The sequence below is a fragment of the Galleria mellonella genome, unplaced genomic scaffold (assembly GCF_026898425.1).
Source record: "Galleria mellonella isolate WM207_F2 unplaced genomic scaffold, CSIRO_AGI_GalMel_v1 utg87, whole genome shotgun sequence".
NCBI lineage: Eukaryota > Metazoa > Arthropoda > Insecta > Lepidoptera > Pyralidae > Galleria > Galleria mellonella.
Genome location: NW_026442166.1, coordinates 44,667 through 63,084, shown reverse-complemented (window position 1 = coordinate 63,084; position 18,418 = coordinate 44,667). Strand labels below are relative to the sequence as shown.

The 18,418-nt window shown below is 36.7% G+C and overlaps 1 protein-coding gene across 6 annotated transcripts in view; it reads left to right on the top strand.

Moving 5' to 3' along the window:
* The window catches only part of LOC113514436 (copper-transporting ATPase 1), a 61,706-nt gene that overhangs the window by 6,583 nt on the left and 36,705 nt on the right, over positions 1-18,418 (top strand). For 4 of the 6 annotated variants that reach the window (XM_052902135.1, XM_052902140.1, XM_052902137.1 and 1 more), the window contains exons 2-3: positions 7,238-7,383; positions 17,746-17,863. In XM_052902135.1, coding sequence (XP_052758095.1) covers positions 7,334-7,383; positions 17,746-17,863 — 168 coding nt within the window. In that variant the 5' untranslated portion in view covers positions 7,238-7,333. The remainder of the gene's footprint in view (positions 1-7,237; positions 7,384-17,745; positions 17,864-18,418) is intronic. The other 2 variants (XM_052902138.1, XM_052902139.1) reach the window with 2 other exon arrangements.

Below are 18,418 nucleotides of genomic sequence, written 5' to 3'. Positions count from 1 at the left end.
CCATTTTAGTGGATCCTTTGCTAAAGTGCGTCGCCGCTATGCGCTGACGTCACCCGCCCACGCATACTTACCCCATCGCAGATACCAGTCAGTGTGGGTGAATGGAAAACGTTCCTGTTAGCAATGTAATGTCAAAGTTCACAATTTATACGTATATGATGCACTGCAATAAAAGAATCATCAAAATCATGATAGGTCGAACTCCACGCCCTCTTTGAAACCGTCGTGGTTAATTCCTGGTAAATTGGTCGCGGTGGGCCAACTGACCTGACATCTACCTAACCTATCATTCCTTATTAGTAACCTGCCAACGTATACTAATAGTACAAGAAGGATTGCCATTCTACTTTGATGCCATAGAAAGTAAGCTCGACAAAATGCGGGCATATCAAGGATTAGCTTCAGTGCAACGTCAATATTCGACAAATATCCTTAATTATGTCATTGATGTTTATAGTCATGAGCATATATATATATATATATATATATATATATATATATATATATATATATATATATATATATATATATATATATATATATACTAGCCGTTTACCGCTGCGTTGCTCGCTTATAACTATGTAATAGTTCCCGTGTATCATTCTCATTGGAACTCTTTACCAGTTCAGTCTTATATTATATATTTAAATAATAATTACGTATCTAATACCTTCGTAAAGTTTCAGCCATTCAACTGATCGGTTATCCTATAGCATTTTACATGTGATTCTTTAGATTGATATAACTTTTTTTTTTATTTATGAACCGATTGAAATAAAACAAACACTAAATGTTACGTGGAGCAAACCGCAACGTGTTAGTGTAAACCGCGTTCAAATCGGTTAAGCCGTTTCTAAGATTAGCGCGCACAAACATACAGACAAACAAACAAACGGACAAAAAATCTAAAAATCATTATTTCGGGTTCTATTGCGTTTATAAAGCCCCCCTACAATAGTTTTTCTTATACCATATAACTTTCATGAATAGACAGCGATCAGTTACGATTTTGTTATATGTATTGATTAGCAAATACATTATAAATAATAAACAACGCAGCTGTTATTATGATCGCTCTAAATAAACATTATTCCATGTCTTTGTTGTCATCATTAGAGTTTGTATGTCGTGTTTACATTTATTGCAATCCATACAAAGTGTGTTTATATCTAATGTTATACAAAATACATACTCAGTACTCACTTCACATGGAAGTTTTTCTGCTTGCGCTATCGGTATACACTGGCGGGGTATCAGTGAGGGATGATAGGTGAGGATGAAGCGGGTCAGTTGGCCCATCATGATGAATTCGACAAGAATTAACCATGATGATTTCCAGGGGAACCGCGCTGCTGGAATGCGCTGTGTAACCAAGTTTTAATAAAATAATCACAGAAACACTTTTTAAATGTAATTAGTGACAAGTCGAAACGTTTAATCAGTTAATCGATTTTTTATTTATACTACCATTTGGACATGAGCAGATAGTCTAATGGTCAGAGAAATTATTTGCTTGTTTACGTTATCATTGAGTTTTCTGAAACAGGCTTTAAAATACGATCGATACCTTTAGAGTGGTAATTTTTCATAGACTTCGATTACCGTTTATCATTAGGCAGACTGTATTTGTTTACACCACATAATCTGTGTCACATGACTGGACTACACGAGAGTGACAGTTTACGAGGCTTTCGCGCCATTGTTGTTGTTGTTGTTTTAAAATTCATCCAAAATGGACAGGCATAGAGCATGGCGCATACAGCCTAGTCATAAGTTATTCGCGCCATTGTTTTTTTTTTATTGTCAGTTAATTTTTGTTTTTTGGTCGAGGTGCCATCGTCTCTTTTGCCTCATTATGTCTACATTAATAAAAAACAAGTAACAATTTTGTTTATAATCTTTATTTTACAAATATTAAATGATCGCAAATTGATCGTCACGCTTGATTATCAATATTATTTTGAATGTAATTGACGCAACTGTTTTTTTCCTATACACATATTATACGCGTTAACAGGTAAATAAAAATTAAATTAAATAGTACATTTAATTAATAGCCTTCTATCGATATCATGTCTTATGTTATAATCAATTATTACTCGTAAGAAGATGGCGTCCCTGTATCGACAGGTTCTAGGTCACCTGTGTTGTACAAAAAGTTGCAAAATGCATAAGTACCTATATCATACTGCATAGTATAATATTTATATATTTATTGCATGGTGCTGCGTCCTACCATGCAGGTTTTCGACATTAATTAAGTAGCGAAGATCAGGTTTATCTGTAAATAAATGACGTGATATTGAGGAAAATACTTGGAATTTATAATATATCTTAACTTTCAATTTGGTGTTATAGTTATGGTATAATTTTGCCAATATTTTTTTTTATGTGTGAAAATTAACCCTGGTTGTACTATTGGTATACACAGTCGGAGCACCAGTGAGAGATGACAGGTGAAAATGTAGGATGCTCTGTCATCCTTCACTTGTACCCCGCCTGTGTACACCGATAGCACAGGCGGGGTTATTATTCCATTATCACCCATTAAAAAAAACATTGGCCCAAGTCTACTGTTATTCGCTCCTATCTGCAGACTTAGAGTGACCTCTGCACTTGCCTTGCAAGCGTTTGGTAAAGCTGTACAGGTCTGCAGCCAATAGCAGTAGATTAGTTCAAAGAAAATGTAGAAACGAAAAATACACTGAAATAACTAAAACATTTACAGTTTATATTAAAAATAAACGGTAATACGTTATAATTTTATTATATCTATATAGATTGTTGACAAAGTTCTACATATTTTATCTAATGTCAGCTTACATAAATCTAATACCTCCGTCGTAGTAAACACGATATCGTGGACAAATATTACCTGCACTTATCAGACAGGTACTACAGTGACATCTCGAATTCGTCGATAACAGTCTGTGATAAGGCGGAATGGATAAATAATAATTTATTATTAAGATTTTATTTTTATAAAAAATACAGTCAGAATTTGGGGAAAACACATGTAATTCTACTGGTGTTGTGGATGGTCCTAGGTGGCGATAGTCACTTACCATCAGGTGAAACGTATGCTCGTTTGCTCCCATTGTTTTATATGGAAAAAGAGGCTTTGACCAACATGGGAGCAGTATAATTATTTATTTATTTAATACAACAGAGATAATCAAATGTACAAACCCTTCTTTGCTTTTGATTTTTTTTTATTGGTGAAATAAATCGATTCAAGTTCAAAATAAAAGGAAAAATGGTTAAAAAAAATAAATTTGACAGCTATGTTTTTTTTTCTGCGATGGACATTAAAAAGGTGTCCAGACGCGATCAACTTAACTGAACTTGGTCTTTTATATAATTTTTGTGCATTCAATGTTATGATGGAAATTTCCACCGTTATGCAAAGAAGCGTTAACTCTAAGAGAGTTCTCTTCCAGTAACACCTAAAGTGGAAAGGAAGTATTGGAGGTAAATCTGTTAATTTCAACATGCGGTTTCCCATATTCATTTTGTGGTTATTGAAATCAAAAACTTTTTGTTTGTTGTGTTGACACAACGGAGTTTACGCAGACACACGATACCTCGATTTGTAAAGTAAATTGCCGTAAAATAACATGGCTATTATCTTAATAGAATAATTTGACTTATCAACCGACTTCAAAAAAGAAGAAGGTTCTCAATTCGGTATATATTTTTTTCGTTTATTATTTCATTTAAAAAAAAAAGTCTTAATCTGTTTATAATACGTTGGGTTAAAGTCCATATTTGTTTTTTGTTCATTACTTCGTACGCATGGATTTCAGAAGTAGAAAAGCCAGTGAAATAGGCAACTTCTAGTTGGCGTATCGAGACAAAACATACACCAGATTTTAAGTTATGGCTGTGAAAACCACATCCTATTTGGTGCAGTAGTTTTGGCGTAACGCTGAAATAAACATACAGACAGACAGAAGAAAAAAAATTTTTAGTCGCTATCGTTCTTATATAGACCCCTTATATTATTTTTTCTTAAGTATATCCCATGTACAAACATCGCGTAGTTACATATTTATTATATTACCAGAGGGAGACTTTGTACAAAAGTCTTTTGCTTGGGCACCTCTGTCGCATTCGTGTTTCTACCGTGAAGCAGTTGTGTTTCGGTTTGAAGGGTGGAATATAGCAGTGAATTTACAGGGTACAGAGAAATAAATACCTGAGTCCTCAGGAATGGCAACGTATGGAGGGTATTATGGGCGAAACAGTATACTCTGTTATGTCCATGCTACTGCTCATGTCTATAGGCGACGGTTACCACTTTCCATCAGGTGGGCCGTCAGCTTGTTTGCCATTCTACGTCGCATAAAAAAAAAATATATTATATTAGTAATATAAGACAGTACCCTTTTTTTTGACAGTCAGGCAAAATGGACATATTGACAATATAATAAGAAAGTCAAATTGAATTTTCACGTCCAGCCCGCGAGCATCCCATGATATTTCCTTTATCAGGTCAAACTCACCATTTTTTTTTATACAACTTAGAATGGCAAACAAGCTGACGGCCCTCCTGATGGAAAGTGGTAACCGTCGCCTATAGACATGAGCACTACCATGGACATAACAGAGTATACTGTTTCACCCATGATACCCCCCATGCGTTGCCATTCCTGAGGACTCCGGTGTTATTCCTCTGTACTCAGTAAATTCACGCCATATCCCACCCTTCAAACCGAAACACAGCCATGCAAACACAACTGCTTCACGGTTGAAACACGTATGGGACAGAGGTATCCAAGCAATCGACTTTTGTCCAAAGTCTCCCTCTGGTGGTCCCTATCATTAGATAAATAAATACGGAAAGAGACTTCGGCCATTTGGTACTTTTACAAAATACGCACACAGGACTATTTTATCGTCAACGAATAGATATTCATTTTTGTTTTTAAAAAATACTATCGACATATCCCGGCTTCGCATGGATAGATAATCAACATCGTCAGATTAGCCCTTAACTGTCCACTGCTGAACATATCTCTCCCCCTTGGAGTTTTTGATAGTAGTTACCACGCTTGGCAGGCGTATTGGCAACCGCAGTCAGGCTTTGAAGATGTGTCATGAGGGACGCTGCTGCCCATCCCTCGCCTTCCTTTAGTCGCCTCTTACGACACTTATGAGAAAGGAAGTTGTGGCCCATTCTATGCCGGGGACCACACTGCAGATAGATAGCTAGAATAAATACACTCCAAATCACTCACTGATAACATAGTTTTTTATATATCAGTATTTGCTCTTTTAAGGGCATAAAATATATGTATAAGTATATTTATTATTTATATATATTTATTCGTTTATATATGTTATTTTAGTATGTATGTATATCAATAATTAGTAGTACCGCATTCGAGTATTCTGACACTTCCCTATTGTTGACTGGGAGAGAATGCTTTTAGCGTTAAGTCCGCTGTGTACATATATTTATACTAATGAATATATGAATAAATAAATAAAAGTAGTAAACAGTATACAGTTTTTTTTATGGATGAAAATGGCATGGTAACTCCGCCTGCGCTAACAGGATACGCTGGCGGGGCACCAATGAAGGGTGATTAATGAGAATGAAAACAGGCCAGTTAGCACATCATGATGAATTCATCAGAAATTAATCACGATATTTTTGGGGGGAATCCCTTTCCCCCCAAAAATATCGTGGTTAATTTCAGTGGTTCGTGGTTAGTTTTCAGGGGGAACCGCGTGAAGGTCAACCTGGTTGAGTATAATGCTAACAATGGGATTCTTAATCTCCATTACTAACAATCCCTTGTCCCCCCAACAGTATACAGTTTTCACAAAAAGTAATATTGCACTGGGACAAATTGTCCATAGTGTGTCCGGACCTTTAGGGTATCACTGTTATATCGGAAAAGCGATTTTAAGAAGTTTTGTAACGAATAGAAATTAACCCAATTGCAAAGCGTAGATACTCGTAACCAACGAAAGTGGATTTCTTGTCCCTTTCTTTTATAAAGTTCTGTCTTACTTTAATACTTTCACTAGCCGGCTACGTAATGGCTCGGCTGTTACAGATAGACTATGTTATGGTTTGAATTCCTTTTTTGTTTACTATTTTTAGGATTCCACACACGATTTTTTAGGATTCCGTATTGTTATACATTGACTGGAGGATGCCTTTTTATGGGATAAATCCGCCATCGTTCTTAAGAACTCTGTGTTACAAATAAATCCCGTTATTGTTTCGATGATAACTGTTTATCTGTCTACCACTGATTCCAAACCTAATGATGTAGCGATATGTCTAATTTCATACCATACTCCGGCAAGGTTTGCATTATCTGTCAATTTTATAAATAGTGCAACAGTTTTTTGTTTACGTGGTTTCGATTTACACACCGTGACAAGTTAAATGCCCTTTTTCAAAATGGAGTAACTCACTGTTGGAATTGTCCATAGCTTGTTGATAAATAAAAACTTACAAAATTAATAAAAAATAAAAAAAAATAAGATGTAATATGTTAATGTCGTATATAAAAAACGTTTAAAATTATAAAAAAATTTAACAAAAGATGTATCGTTAGTGAGTCTGTGAGATATCACTGTCTGTGAGATAACACTTCTGTTAATAGATTCGGTTTGTATTATGTGAATTAACTCTATTCCTATACATCTTTTGTTACACTTTTATAATTATGAACGTTTTTATATACGACACTCACTCAGGCGGAAAGGGATTGTTAGCAATAGAGTTTAACAGCCCTATTGCTTGCAATTTGCCCTATCAGGTCAACCTCCACGTGGTTCCCCCTGGAAACCATCTTGAACGAACTCACGTCACGATGGGCTAACTGACCTACTTCATCCTCACCTATCATCCTTCACTGGTGCCCCGCTGGTGTATACCGATAGCGCGGGTGGGGTTACTATTTCATTATCACCCACTAAAAAAAAACTCACTCTATCGAGTGAGATGGTAACGCGCGTTGTCTTGTTCTCTCTCATGCGAGCGTTGATCGAAACGATTCTATGGATAGATTAGTTTGCTAAGTGACTAGGGAGGCTGGCGTGAAGATATGTAGTATTCTTAGTTACAGGGAAGTAGAAAGACACAAAAATATTATAGTATAAGTAAATTTAGTTAAAAAAATACTATAAAAAATCACATAGAGCGAGTATATTACTAAGACCAAAAATCGTATGTATTTTCTATTTTTATTCATTTATTTTTTTTATCATAAAGAACACAAGTAACACGAATATTGGTGAATATTATAGTGTTAAAATGAACATATATAGTGAATAGTGTGTGTGTCTGTGTGTGTGCAAACGAGACACGATGCTGTCGAGAGGAGTAAAATACCAGCGGCTGGACGATCTGGAGATCGGGTAAGTTACGATATTATTTTTATCAGAAAGCCTAATTATATCTTACATCTTATTCCTCTACCTTTTATCTATTATCACGTGGGCAAAGCCGTGGCACACAGCCAGTATATAATATTATATAATATTTTGTACTATGCAGCAATTTTAAAAAGTTAAGCTATAGATAATCTACCCACGATTCTTCAAGTGCACGGTAAAACTATAAAAAGCAATAGTTGTTTATGTTGTACCTGAGTTATGTTATAATTATGTAATAAAAAAAAAAATTAATAAAAAATATAACATTACAATTCCATTTTCAAATTTGACTTTGAAATATTTGCAAGTTTATGATCGATTGAAGTGATTGATCGTGTAATGGGCACATAACACAACCCGACTTTAAATAGGTCGACTATTAATTCAGCTATTTGAGTAGAAGTAATGAAAAAATTCCTAACATCGCTCTCCCTCCTCCGTTCAATAAAGTGACGGCCCTTCGTCGTGTCGAAGCGATAATATTCCCATTATTTTATATCCTGCTGTATACGATATAAATTATAGTAAACTATAGCAGTAAAGTTGGTTATATGTCCAGCAATGATGGCACAGTCAATATAATGGAACGATACACTGCAGCCCAGGATTCACAAGTTCGATTCTCAGTTCACCAGAGGGAGACTGTACAAAAGTCGATTGCTTGGGTACCTCTGTCCCATTCGTGTTTCAACCGTGAAGCAGTTGTGTTTGCATGGCTGTGTTTCGGTTTGAAGGGTGGGATATGGCGTGAATTTACTGGGTACAGAGGAATAACACCTGAGCCCTCAGGAATGGCATCGCATGGGGAGTATCATGGGCGAAACAGTATACTCTGTTATGCCAATGGTACTGCTCATGTCTATAGGCGACGGTTACCACTTTCCATCAGGTATGTCGTCAACTTGTTTGCTGTTCTAAGTTGTATAAAAAAAAAAAGTTTAATTGTCATTAAATTCACGGCCTGTCTTTTAAGTCGAATAGCACGTCGGATATTTTCGACATTTCCTGTACTAGATTCTTGGTTAGTTAAAAACAATAGACAGTCATTGTTTTACAAATATATTTAGCTAAATCTAGATGGAGAGAAAGTGATTAATAGCGAAGAATGTAAGGAGATTTGTATAGTTTTCCGCATGGGTACCTGTTTTTGACTTATTTCTACCGCTAAACAGTTTGTTTGCATGCTTTGTTCCGATTTGAAGGAACTCTTTTACCACCGTAGTCGAATAATGAATAAAAACCGTAGATACCATGTTCAAATAACTGTGCGTGTGCCAGTCAAGGTGACCCTCCTTTCATAGTAAGACAATGTCAAGTTGTGGCCACTACCACTACCAAATATACTATAAGCACAGTTTAAGTAGAAACAATCCATACAGTATGGCTACTGCTCTACTATCTCAAGTCGATCTTGTATCCACTCTGTCGCAAATATGATTCAAATGTACTTAAAATTTAAGGTAAGTATATTTGCGAAATTTCTGATTCGTAAAGAAAAACGGCAATTTCTAACGTTGCCACATTGGGTATTTTTCCGCAATTTTGGGTAAAAATCTTTCTGTTCACGAAATTATGGGGTAATTGACTTACTGATCTGTATTTGTAAAATATTACGTTTTGATAATCTCTTTACGGACTCCCGCGATACAGGCTTGTCTACTGCGGTTCCACTGTACTCATGTTGTCTATTTGGAGAGATTTGGATAATTTATTTCACAGTTTTCGTCGTATTGGTTTGGTAACCTGTACAGCTGTTTATAAATACATAAAATATACTAATAAAAGTAGCAAAAGAATTTAAAATATAGGGAAAGGTTTTATAATATTTTTTTTATTTCAATTTTTGACATCCGCTTTGTGATTACATGGCTAAACTTACTTAAACTTCAACACAAGTTCATGACTGGGTAAGAATGAAAGAAATCATATCGATTTGGAGAAAAAATATTCGACATTTAGATAAAAATCAAAAATCGTATCTAGCAACACTGGCAGTTTCAATCGTGACGTAATTAAAATGAAGTCGCCAAAGAAGTAAACGTTATCGATCACGGAGAGAATTGTGAACATCGGTTTAAAATTGGCGAAGTAAAGCAACTTTTGGAAAGTCCTGAAAAATAATAAGTAAACAAAGAAATTGCTTCACATAAGTGGGAAATTCCTTATATTCAACGCTATTACATTATATTCCTTTGCATTTCATATCCATTCGTTCAGCAGAGCACACGTTCAAGATTTTTTTTTTTATCTTTATTTATTAAGTGACTTTTGTCCCTTTAGGCACGTAGTCCCATCGTATCTTAATCAATTTTAGGACACCATAGGATATATTTTAACAATCAAAAGACACCACCAAATCAAATAATATGAACGAAAGGAGTGTCGTGGAACAATTATATGGTTTGCATAGGTGGAAGTGAGAGAGAAAAAGCGGTACATGATTATGCACACGGTGTTATGTCTGTGTATCACTATGATAATTTTATTAGTTTACAAGCCGTGTGCATTGCATTCTAATGACGTTTAATATGTACATATTACTAAATGGTAAATAACTTTAACATCCATGTTGAGACTGAGTTGAGAAATGTAAATAAAGGGTTATAAAGTGTATTGTGAATTAAAGGACGTATTATGAGTCCATATGCTGGGAACTGGAGATGAGATTTATTCATAATTCAATTATAGTTACAGCTAAGTCGTTTGCTTGGACACCTCTGTCCCATTCGTGTTTCAACCGTGTAGCAGTTGTGTATGCATGGCTGTGTTTCGGTTTGAAGAGTGGGATATGGCAGTGAATTTATAAGGTACAGAAGAATAACACCTGAGACCTTAGGAATGGCAACGCATAGGGGGTATCATGAGCGAAACAGTATACTCTGTTATGCCCATGGTACTGTTCATGTCTATAGGCGACGGTTACCACTTTCCATCAGGTGGGCAGTTAGCTTGTTTGCCATTCTAAGTTGTATAAAAAAATAACTTATTATATCAATTGATGGACCATTGTCATGTTTATACAAACACCATTGTAATAATTCGTTTTAATTCTAAACAATATATTTTTAATAACAACCAATCTAACGACCGCCATGTTTGATATACACGTGTGAGCCGGTTAGTTTTGAAAATAGAACGAACGGGCATAGACAAGTAGGTCACCGTTGCCAGTGTGAAAAAGTTTGTGAGTTTGTACTTTTTTTTTAAATAATTTATATAAATTTAAGTAACTTGTTTAAATCTATTACGCTTCACTTAAAAACGGCTGTAATTATGGAGAAAAATGTACAATTTGGACAGAACAGTATCTGTCGAGTTAGCTATTAATCTACATGTCTGTTTATTTTGCTAAGACAAAGGTCTCCTTCATTAAAATGAGTTCGTCGTCGTTACGATTGGTTTCCGATACATCAGTCATTACATTATGGTAAATTGATGAGCTATGATAAAATTGTCATTATGAATAAATACAGCATCGTCTTTTTGTATGTTCTGACATATATTCTATATGCCAGTAACATTCTATTTAATTTTTTTTATACCACTGAGGTGACAAGCACACGGCCCACCTGATGGTAAGCGGTTACCCTAGCCTATGAACACCTGCAATACCAGAGGTATTGCGCGCGCGTTGCCGACCCTAAAGAAACCTCTTTTGAAGAGCCCCATGCTGTAGTCTCTTGGGAAAACCTCGGCAGGGAGTTTCATTTCATAATCTGAGTGTTCGTGGGAGAAAACATCTCTGAAACCGCGTTGTACGCGACCATTTTTACATCTAGTTTCCTTCGAATGATATTGCTCTCCTGTAGGAATGTGTTTTACTAACTTTAGATACTTCTCTACTCCCATTTAAACCGTATTTACCTATTTTACTTTAGTATAGACATGTAATCACTAATTGTTAATCAATTTGTTTTAAATCATAAGATTCTGCTTCTAAATTTCAATATATTATTACAATTTTATGTGTGTCATATGTACGTTAATCAGTGTTCACACGACACCATGACTGTCGCATTGCTCGTATAGCTTTGCAGCGCTTCAATACAATCGACTCGAGAATTGTTTCACAGATCCACAGCGCTGAAGCGTTTGATAGGGATATTGTTTTGCACTCGGCGCGTGTTCGAGTTGTACGTGACTAGGTATACAGTGCATTTGAAATTCGAACACGTGAACATTATGATTTTTTTAATTGCTTTTTTTTATTAATATGTTTTACGGCTTTGGATGCAAGTCCTTAATAACCAAAAAAATACTATATACAGCCTTGTCTGTTTACTTAAGTGTTGTGAAAAAAGGTAATGTGAATTTGATGACATAGTTGAACTTTTCACCGAAATAAAGTCATCTATTTGAATTCCTCTCACTTGCCTGTCGGCTGCCAAGCAGCTGTTCTTGCATGCTGCGCTTCAGTTTGAACAGTAGGGTATATCGATAAAGTTACGCGATATTATTAATATTAATAGTGAGGGTGTCGCCCTCTGGTAAATTACAAGATACAGTGCCGTGGCGTCATACTCCTCAGGAAAGTCACTGCATGTGTGATATCATGGGCATCACAGTGTAAACTGACCGGTGGATAGGGATTGTTAGTAATGTGGACTACCAGTTCCATTACTAGCAATAAGGCTGTATTGCTCAGGTCGACCTCCACGTGGTTCCCATTGGAAACCATCGTGCTGAATTCCAAATATATTTATTACGATGGGCTAACTGATCTTCCTTTTTATTCTCACTTATTATCGCTCACTGGTACTCCGCCAGCGTATACCGTTAGTGCGGGCGGGTTTTTTTTTTTTAATGAATGATAATGGAATGGTAACCCCACCCGCGCTATCGGTATACACCGGCGGGGCACCAGTGAAGGATGATAGGTGAGTATAAAGCAGGTCAATTAGCCCATCGTGACGAATTCAACAAGAATTGTTCACGATGATTTCCAGGGGGAACTATGTGGAGGGCGATCTAATAAGGCATATTGCTAGCAAATGGGGCTGTCAAACTCTATTGCTAACAGTCCCTTTCCCCCCTGCGGGCGGGGTTACCATTCCATTAAAAAAAAGTGTAAAGTGACCATTGATGCCCATGGTTCATGTTTGTAGGCAACTACATTTAAATTAATAGAACGAACGATGTTAGGTTCCCTTCGTATTGCTGTGGCTACCACCAGGCGGGCTGTATGCTTCATTGTTTATGCGATGCAAAAGTATCCATTATTTATATATGTTTTCCTATAAAAATATCAATGTGATAATGGCTGTATTATTGAAAAACACTCGAATAATATAAAAACCAAGGTTCTCACGTAAATAATACGGAACCTCATTGATAAGATAAGTAATAATAAATTTGTAGCCTTGATTGGACATATCAGACGTCGCTATCTAACCCTAAAATAAGCACATCTAATATTATGGGTAGGTACTAGAGAATTGATAGATGTATGCATGCATGTGCATAAATTTTGTTATGTAGCTTCCAATAGGAGATTTAAGGGGGAAAGGGATTGTTAGCAATGGAGTTTGATAGCCCCATTGCTAGAAATATGCCCTATTCAGTCGATTTTCACGTGGTTCCCCCTGAAAACCATCGTGAACATTTCTTGTTGGATTCGTCACGATGGGCCAGCTGACCTTTCTGCTTCATCCTCACGTATCATCCTTCACTGGTGCTCCGCCAGTGTATACCGATAGCGCGGGTGGGGTTACCATTCCATTATCATCCATTAAAAAAAGGAAGATTTGAAATTTTTAAATCACTTAAAAAAAAGTAGAATCATTTACTTTTTTATGTGTAATTTTCGCGATATCTTCAAAAACTCTGCACTGATTTTTTACCAAATTGAGCTATAGTCGTACACAAAATCTTATTTGTATGTATGGTAAATAACCTTCCTAATATAATATGATTTAGCGCCTACGCACGCGTATTTGTATTAAAGTTGGCGATGTTAAGAGCATATTAACGTAATAAATTGGCGCGAAATAACACCCCAAAAGACTTTTCTTTTAAAAGTCATTTACTATGTTTGGAAACATCCTCACCTCACCATTAAAATAGCAGTTGGAATAACTACAGTCCCAATATGATCCCATATTAATTAGGTTCTTTAAAGTAACTCTCTCTTTGGAATCAACTTCAAGCAGCAGTATTTCTGAACCGATACGACATCATAACCTTTAAAAAAAGAGCATATTCCTTTTTATAAGGTTAGCAGCATACTTGCAAAGCCGTTGATGTTGTGGGTGATCATGGGCGGCGGTAGACACTTACCATCAGGTGAGCCGCATGCTCGTTTGCCCCGTATTGTAAAAAAAGTGTTTTTATGGAGCAAAATCTTAAATTTATCTTTTGTATTTATTTATTTCATCAACTGAGTGAGCTTTACAGTTTCCCAATACATTCACTCAAGAAAGCATTTGTACAGTAACACATATGTATAAATAAATGTAATAATATTAATTACATTTAAATCTTATTACAATAATAATGTCTTAAATCTTAAAAAAACAAACACATTGTGGTCATCCGACGAAACTCCAGCAAGTTGGAGACAAACACGTCCAGTTACGGACACCGGCTTAAAACATCATTGAGCAGTTTCAATATATTACATTTAATAACAATTTATAAAAATATATGTAGATATATATTTTTATAAATTGTTATTAATACGTCGTACGGCTCGCCATCGACAGGGAGTTCATCCTCGTGTCCTACAGCCTCAATGGTCGCGTACTGCGCGGTTTCAGAGATGTTTCCTCCCACGAACACTCAGGTTGTAGAATGAGCTCCCTGCCGAGATTTTCCCAAGAGACTACAGCATGGGATTCTTCAAAAGGGGGGTAAAGAGGTTTCTTTAGGGTCGGCAACGCACGCGTAATACCTCTGGTATTGCAGGCGTTCATAGGCTACGGTAACCACTTACCATCAGGTGGGCTTGTTTGCCACCTCAGTGGTATAAAAAAAAACATGCATGATGTTCCCAAACAAACGAACTACTAAACCAGCGTAACTAATGACACAAAACAAATAGTCGTAAAACAATATCTATCCGCTGATTAGTTGGTAAACCGCGTGAAATTACAACTGATAAGAATTGAGCGCGGACATTCCGGCTAGTGAGCGGGCGCTCCTCGCTCTACAATTTACGGTTGACTGGTTTATTAACTGATTTAAAAAAAAAAACTCAGTTCGACTGTTTGTTTGTATCTCTGTCCGATAATCGCGGTTCGGAAAAATCCTATATTTTTTTTTGATGGGTGAAAATGGTATGGTAACCCCGCCTGCGCTAACGGGATACGCTGGCGGAGCACCAGTGAAGGGTGATAGATGAGAATGAAAACAGGCCAGTTAGCACATCATGATGAATTCATCAGGAATTAACCATGATAATTTCCAGGGAGAACCGCGAGGAGGTCGACCTGGTTGGGTATATTACTAGCAATAGGATTCTCAGTCTCCATTACTAATAATCCCTTCCCCCCCCCCCTATATTATATTATACCACTGAGGTGGCAAGCAAGTATATGATCTACCTAATCATCCGAGAAATAGGTATTGGCGACCCGCACGCATGCTAAAGGTAAAGGAGTCAAGGGGCCGCCTGAAAATCAGCGCTATATAAGTACTTCTCGGTGGAGCTGTACATATATAGCAACAGCTAAGGCGGCTCCTATTGCCAGCAACATTAATTGTTTTATTTTTTTGTTGTTTTAATTTTTTATTTTCTTAATACTGGTAATAAAGGTTATCTATCTATCTATCTATCTATCTAATGGTAAACGGAGACTGTGGCCTATGAATGCTTGCATTATTAGGGGCATTAAGTTTTTTATTTTTTACACAACTTAGAATAGCAAACAAGCTGATGGAAAATGGTAACCGTTTCCTATATACATGTGCAGTACCATGGACATAACAGATTATATTGTTTAGTTTATGATACCGCCTATGTGTTGCCATCCTTAAGGACTCAGGTGTTATTCCTCTGTACCCTGTAAATTAACTGCCATTTCCCACCCTTCAAACCGAAACAGCCACGCAAACACAACTGCTTCACGGTAGAAACACGAATGGGACAGAGTGTATGCGAGCGTAGTCGGCCCTGAATCCTCTACCTCAATTTTGGAGAACTCCATGCTGTAGTCTCTAGGGAAAACCTCAGCAGGGAGCTAATTCCGCAGCCTGAGCGTTCGCAGGAGGAAGCTCCTCGTGTACAACAATTTCTGTCCTAAAATGTTTTTTGGCATGGTGTAGATTCTTAATTGTATTCATCGCTAACGAATTTGATTTCACTTGTATAAAACTTCAGATATTAGAAATAATGTACCGTTATAGACTTATCATCTATGTATACAGGCTTAAGTATATTGGGTATACTAAATAGTATTACAAATCCAGTGATAGTAATCTTGGATTTTGCTCCTAGAAACTAAGTCGAAATCTGAAAACATTGATGTATCCTTTTATACTCGTACATAATCGATGTGATCACGCGTTGATGATAGGTGAGGATGAAAGCAGGTCAACTAGCCCATCGTGACGAATTTCACAAGAATTTACCACTATGGTTTTTGGGAGAATCGCATGGAAATCGACCTAATGGTTACATCGTTGGCATTAGAGCTGTTAAATCCCAATACTAACAGGTCCTTTCCCCTATAGTATTTGGTTAAGCCATTAAGCAGCTAAGAGGTAAAAAACAAAAAAGGATTACTTAAGATTTCTTCAGGGTCAGCAACGCGCACGTGACATCCCTAACGATGCAGATGTCCATAGACTTCAGTGACCGTTTGCCATTAGACGGGCTGTATGCTTGTAGGCCACCTTTGTGGTCTAACAAAAAAAAAAAAAACAAAGCAAGCAAACTCCCTTTCACATTTTTAATATTAGGTAAGGATTATGGAGTTTTTGTTCCTTGAGCTAAGTTTTTTGGCTTTGTGAGGTTTTCGACTTGGTTTACGACCAAATCTATCAGTAACAGCAAGTGCAATATTATGTAGGTCGTATCTGAGTTATCGATTATTTGGACTTGAATCTCGTCGTGCGCTTATTACAAAATTACCGTTCACGTATTCGTGCCAACCGCCCGGGGACATTTGAATACATTAAACTGGATCAGGTATTGTGTAAACAATACTATATACTACATAATATGAAATAATAATTTTACCAGAGGATAGTTACAGTTTCTGCGAAAAGAGCTTCTAAATTACTGTTAAAAAATGCAGCCATTTACAGTTTCTGTAATCCAATACTGGGATCTGTTTGTAAAGAAGGCTGCCTATAGACATGAACAGCACCAGGAAAAGGACGGAGGGCATTGTTAGTAATTGGAACTACCAGTCCCATTGCTAGCAATATACCCTATTAGATCTATTCCCCCTTGAAACCATCGCGCTGAATTCCAGGTGCATTCATCACGATGGGCTAACTGACCTGCCTTTTCATTTTAACTTATCATCCATCACTGGTGCCTCGCTAGCGTATACCGTTAGCGCATTTCATTGTCACCCATTAAAAAAAGTACCATGAACATCACAGAATACACTGCGATGATGCCTATAGTATTTCTTATACATTACTATTCTTGTAGATTATGCTGTTATTCCTCCGTTCATGTAATGCTACTTCCATATGCCCTTCAAACCGAATACAGTCATGTAAACACAGCTGCTTCGCGGTAAAACACGGATTGGGAGAGGGGGGGGGGGGGCAAAGATATCCATGCAATTGACTTTTGTGCACACTCTAGTATTTGTTTGCATATTAAATTACTGTCCGCTATGAGTTAAAATCTTTTTGACGCAATGTTCAGCAATACGGAAAAGATGCCTCTGATGCTATAGGTCTCCTATAGCATCCTATAGCTATATAGACTGCGTTAACCATATACCAATAGGTGAGCTCTGTTGTCATATTTGTGGTCAAAAATGTACGTTATATTGCCTAATAATTCTTACGAAATGATTAACCGAGTCCCTTTCTTATTGTCCATCAATGATAAGTAAGATTAAGGGCACTGCTACCGTCTACATATATACTCATATTCACAAACTAAACTATTAGAGAATTTTGTCGCTTTCCTTCGAATCGAGAATTTGGCGCAAAAGAAAAAAGTTCTGCGTTTTTGTGAACAAGTTTAGTTGAGAGTTCACATGTCAGAGCTGAGGGACGAAGCCAGAAAAGTAAAAAACATCCTACTTTATCCATGTACTTGTTTATAAATTTCGTAGAAACTCCATGTCTTGTACAAAATTACTTCTACCTCCTTAAAATTTATGAAGGTAATTTCTATGGTATTCTCTTATTAATAGTGAATATTTCTTTTGTCAACAGAGAGTCCAGCCAAGAGCTGGTGGCTGTGCGCGTGCCGATTATCGGCATGACATGCCAATCCTGCGTGAAAAGCATCGAAGGCTCCGTCAGCGAAATGCCTGGTGTTCATCACGTGAAGGTTGGTGTAACTTCGATGTAGTATATAGTCTAAAAAGCCACCTGACACGAAATATTATAGGATTTGCTTTGCATAATTATATTATTTGTATGTATATTTGTTTGTATTCACACACTTAAACTTAAAAATGTAAAGTAATAATAAAATTATTTAAAAGAGCAACACGCAAGTTTCTTGCTCGTTCTTCTTGTGATGAGACAGCTTTCCGAACGAGCGGTAGATTAAAAAAAATTTAATGACTTTTCAAAAGTGCTTCAATGTAAGTTTATTTGAATAAATGATTTCTATTCTATTCTATTCTATTCTATTCTATAATGTCTTATGAACATTACAATACATTGACATTTTGTTGTATCACATAGTCTCCCCCATAAGGAGGATTTTCCCAGTTGCCACACTTGGCAGACGGTATGGCAACTGCAGTTTGGCTTTTGGTGATGTTTTAAGAGGGACCTTGCTGCCCATACTTCGCCCTCCCATAGTCGCCTCTTAAAATATCCACGGGAATTTAAAGGGTGACCTATTCTATGCCGGTACCTACACGTCAAATCTATG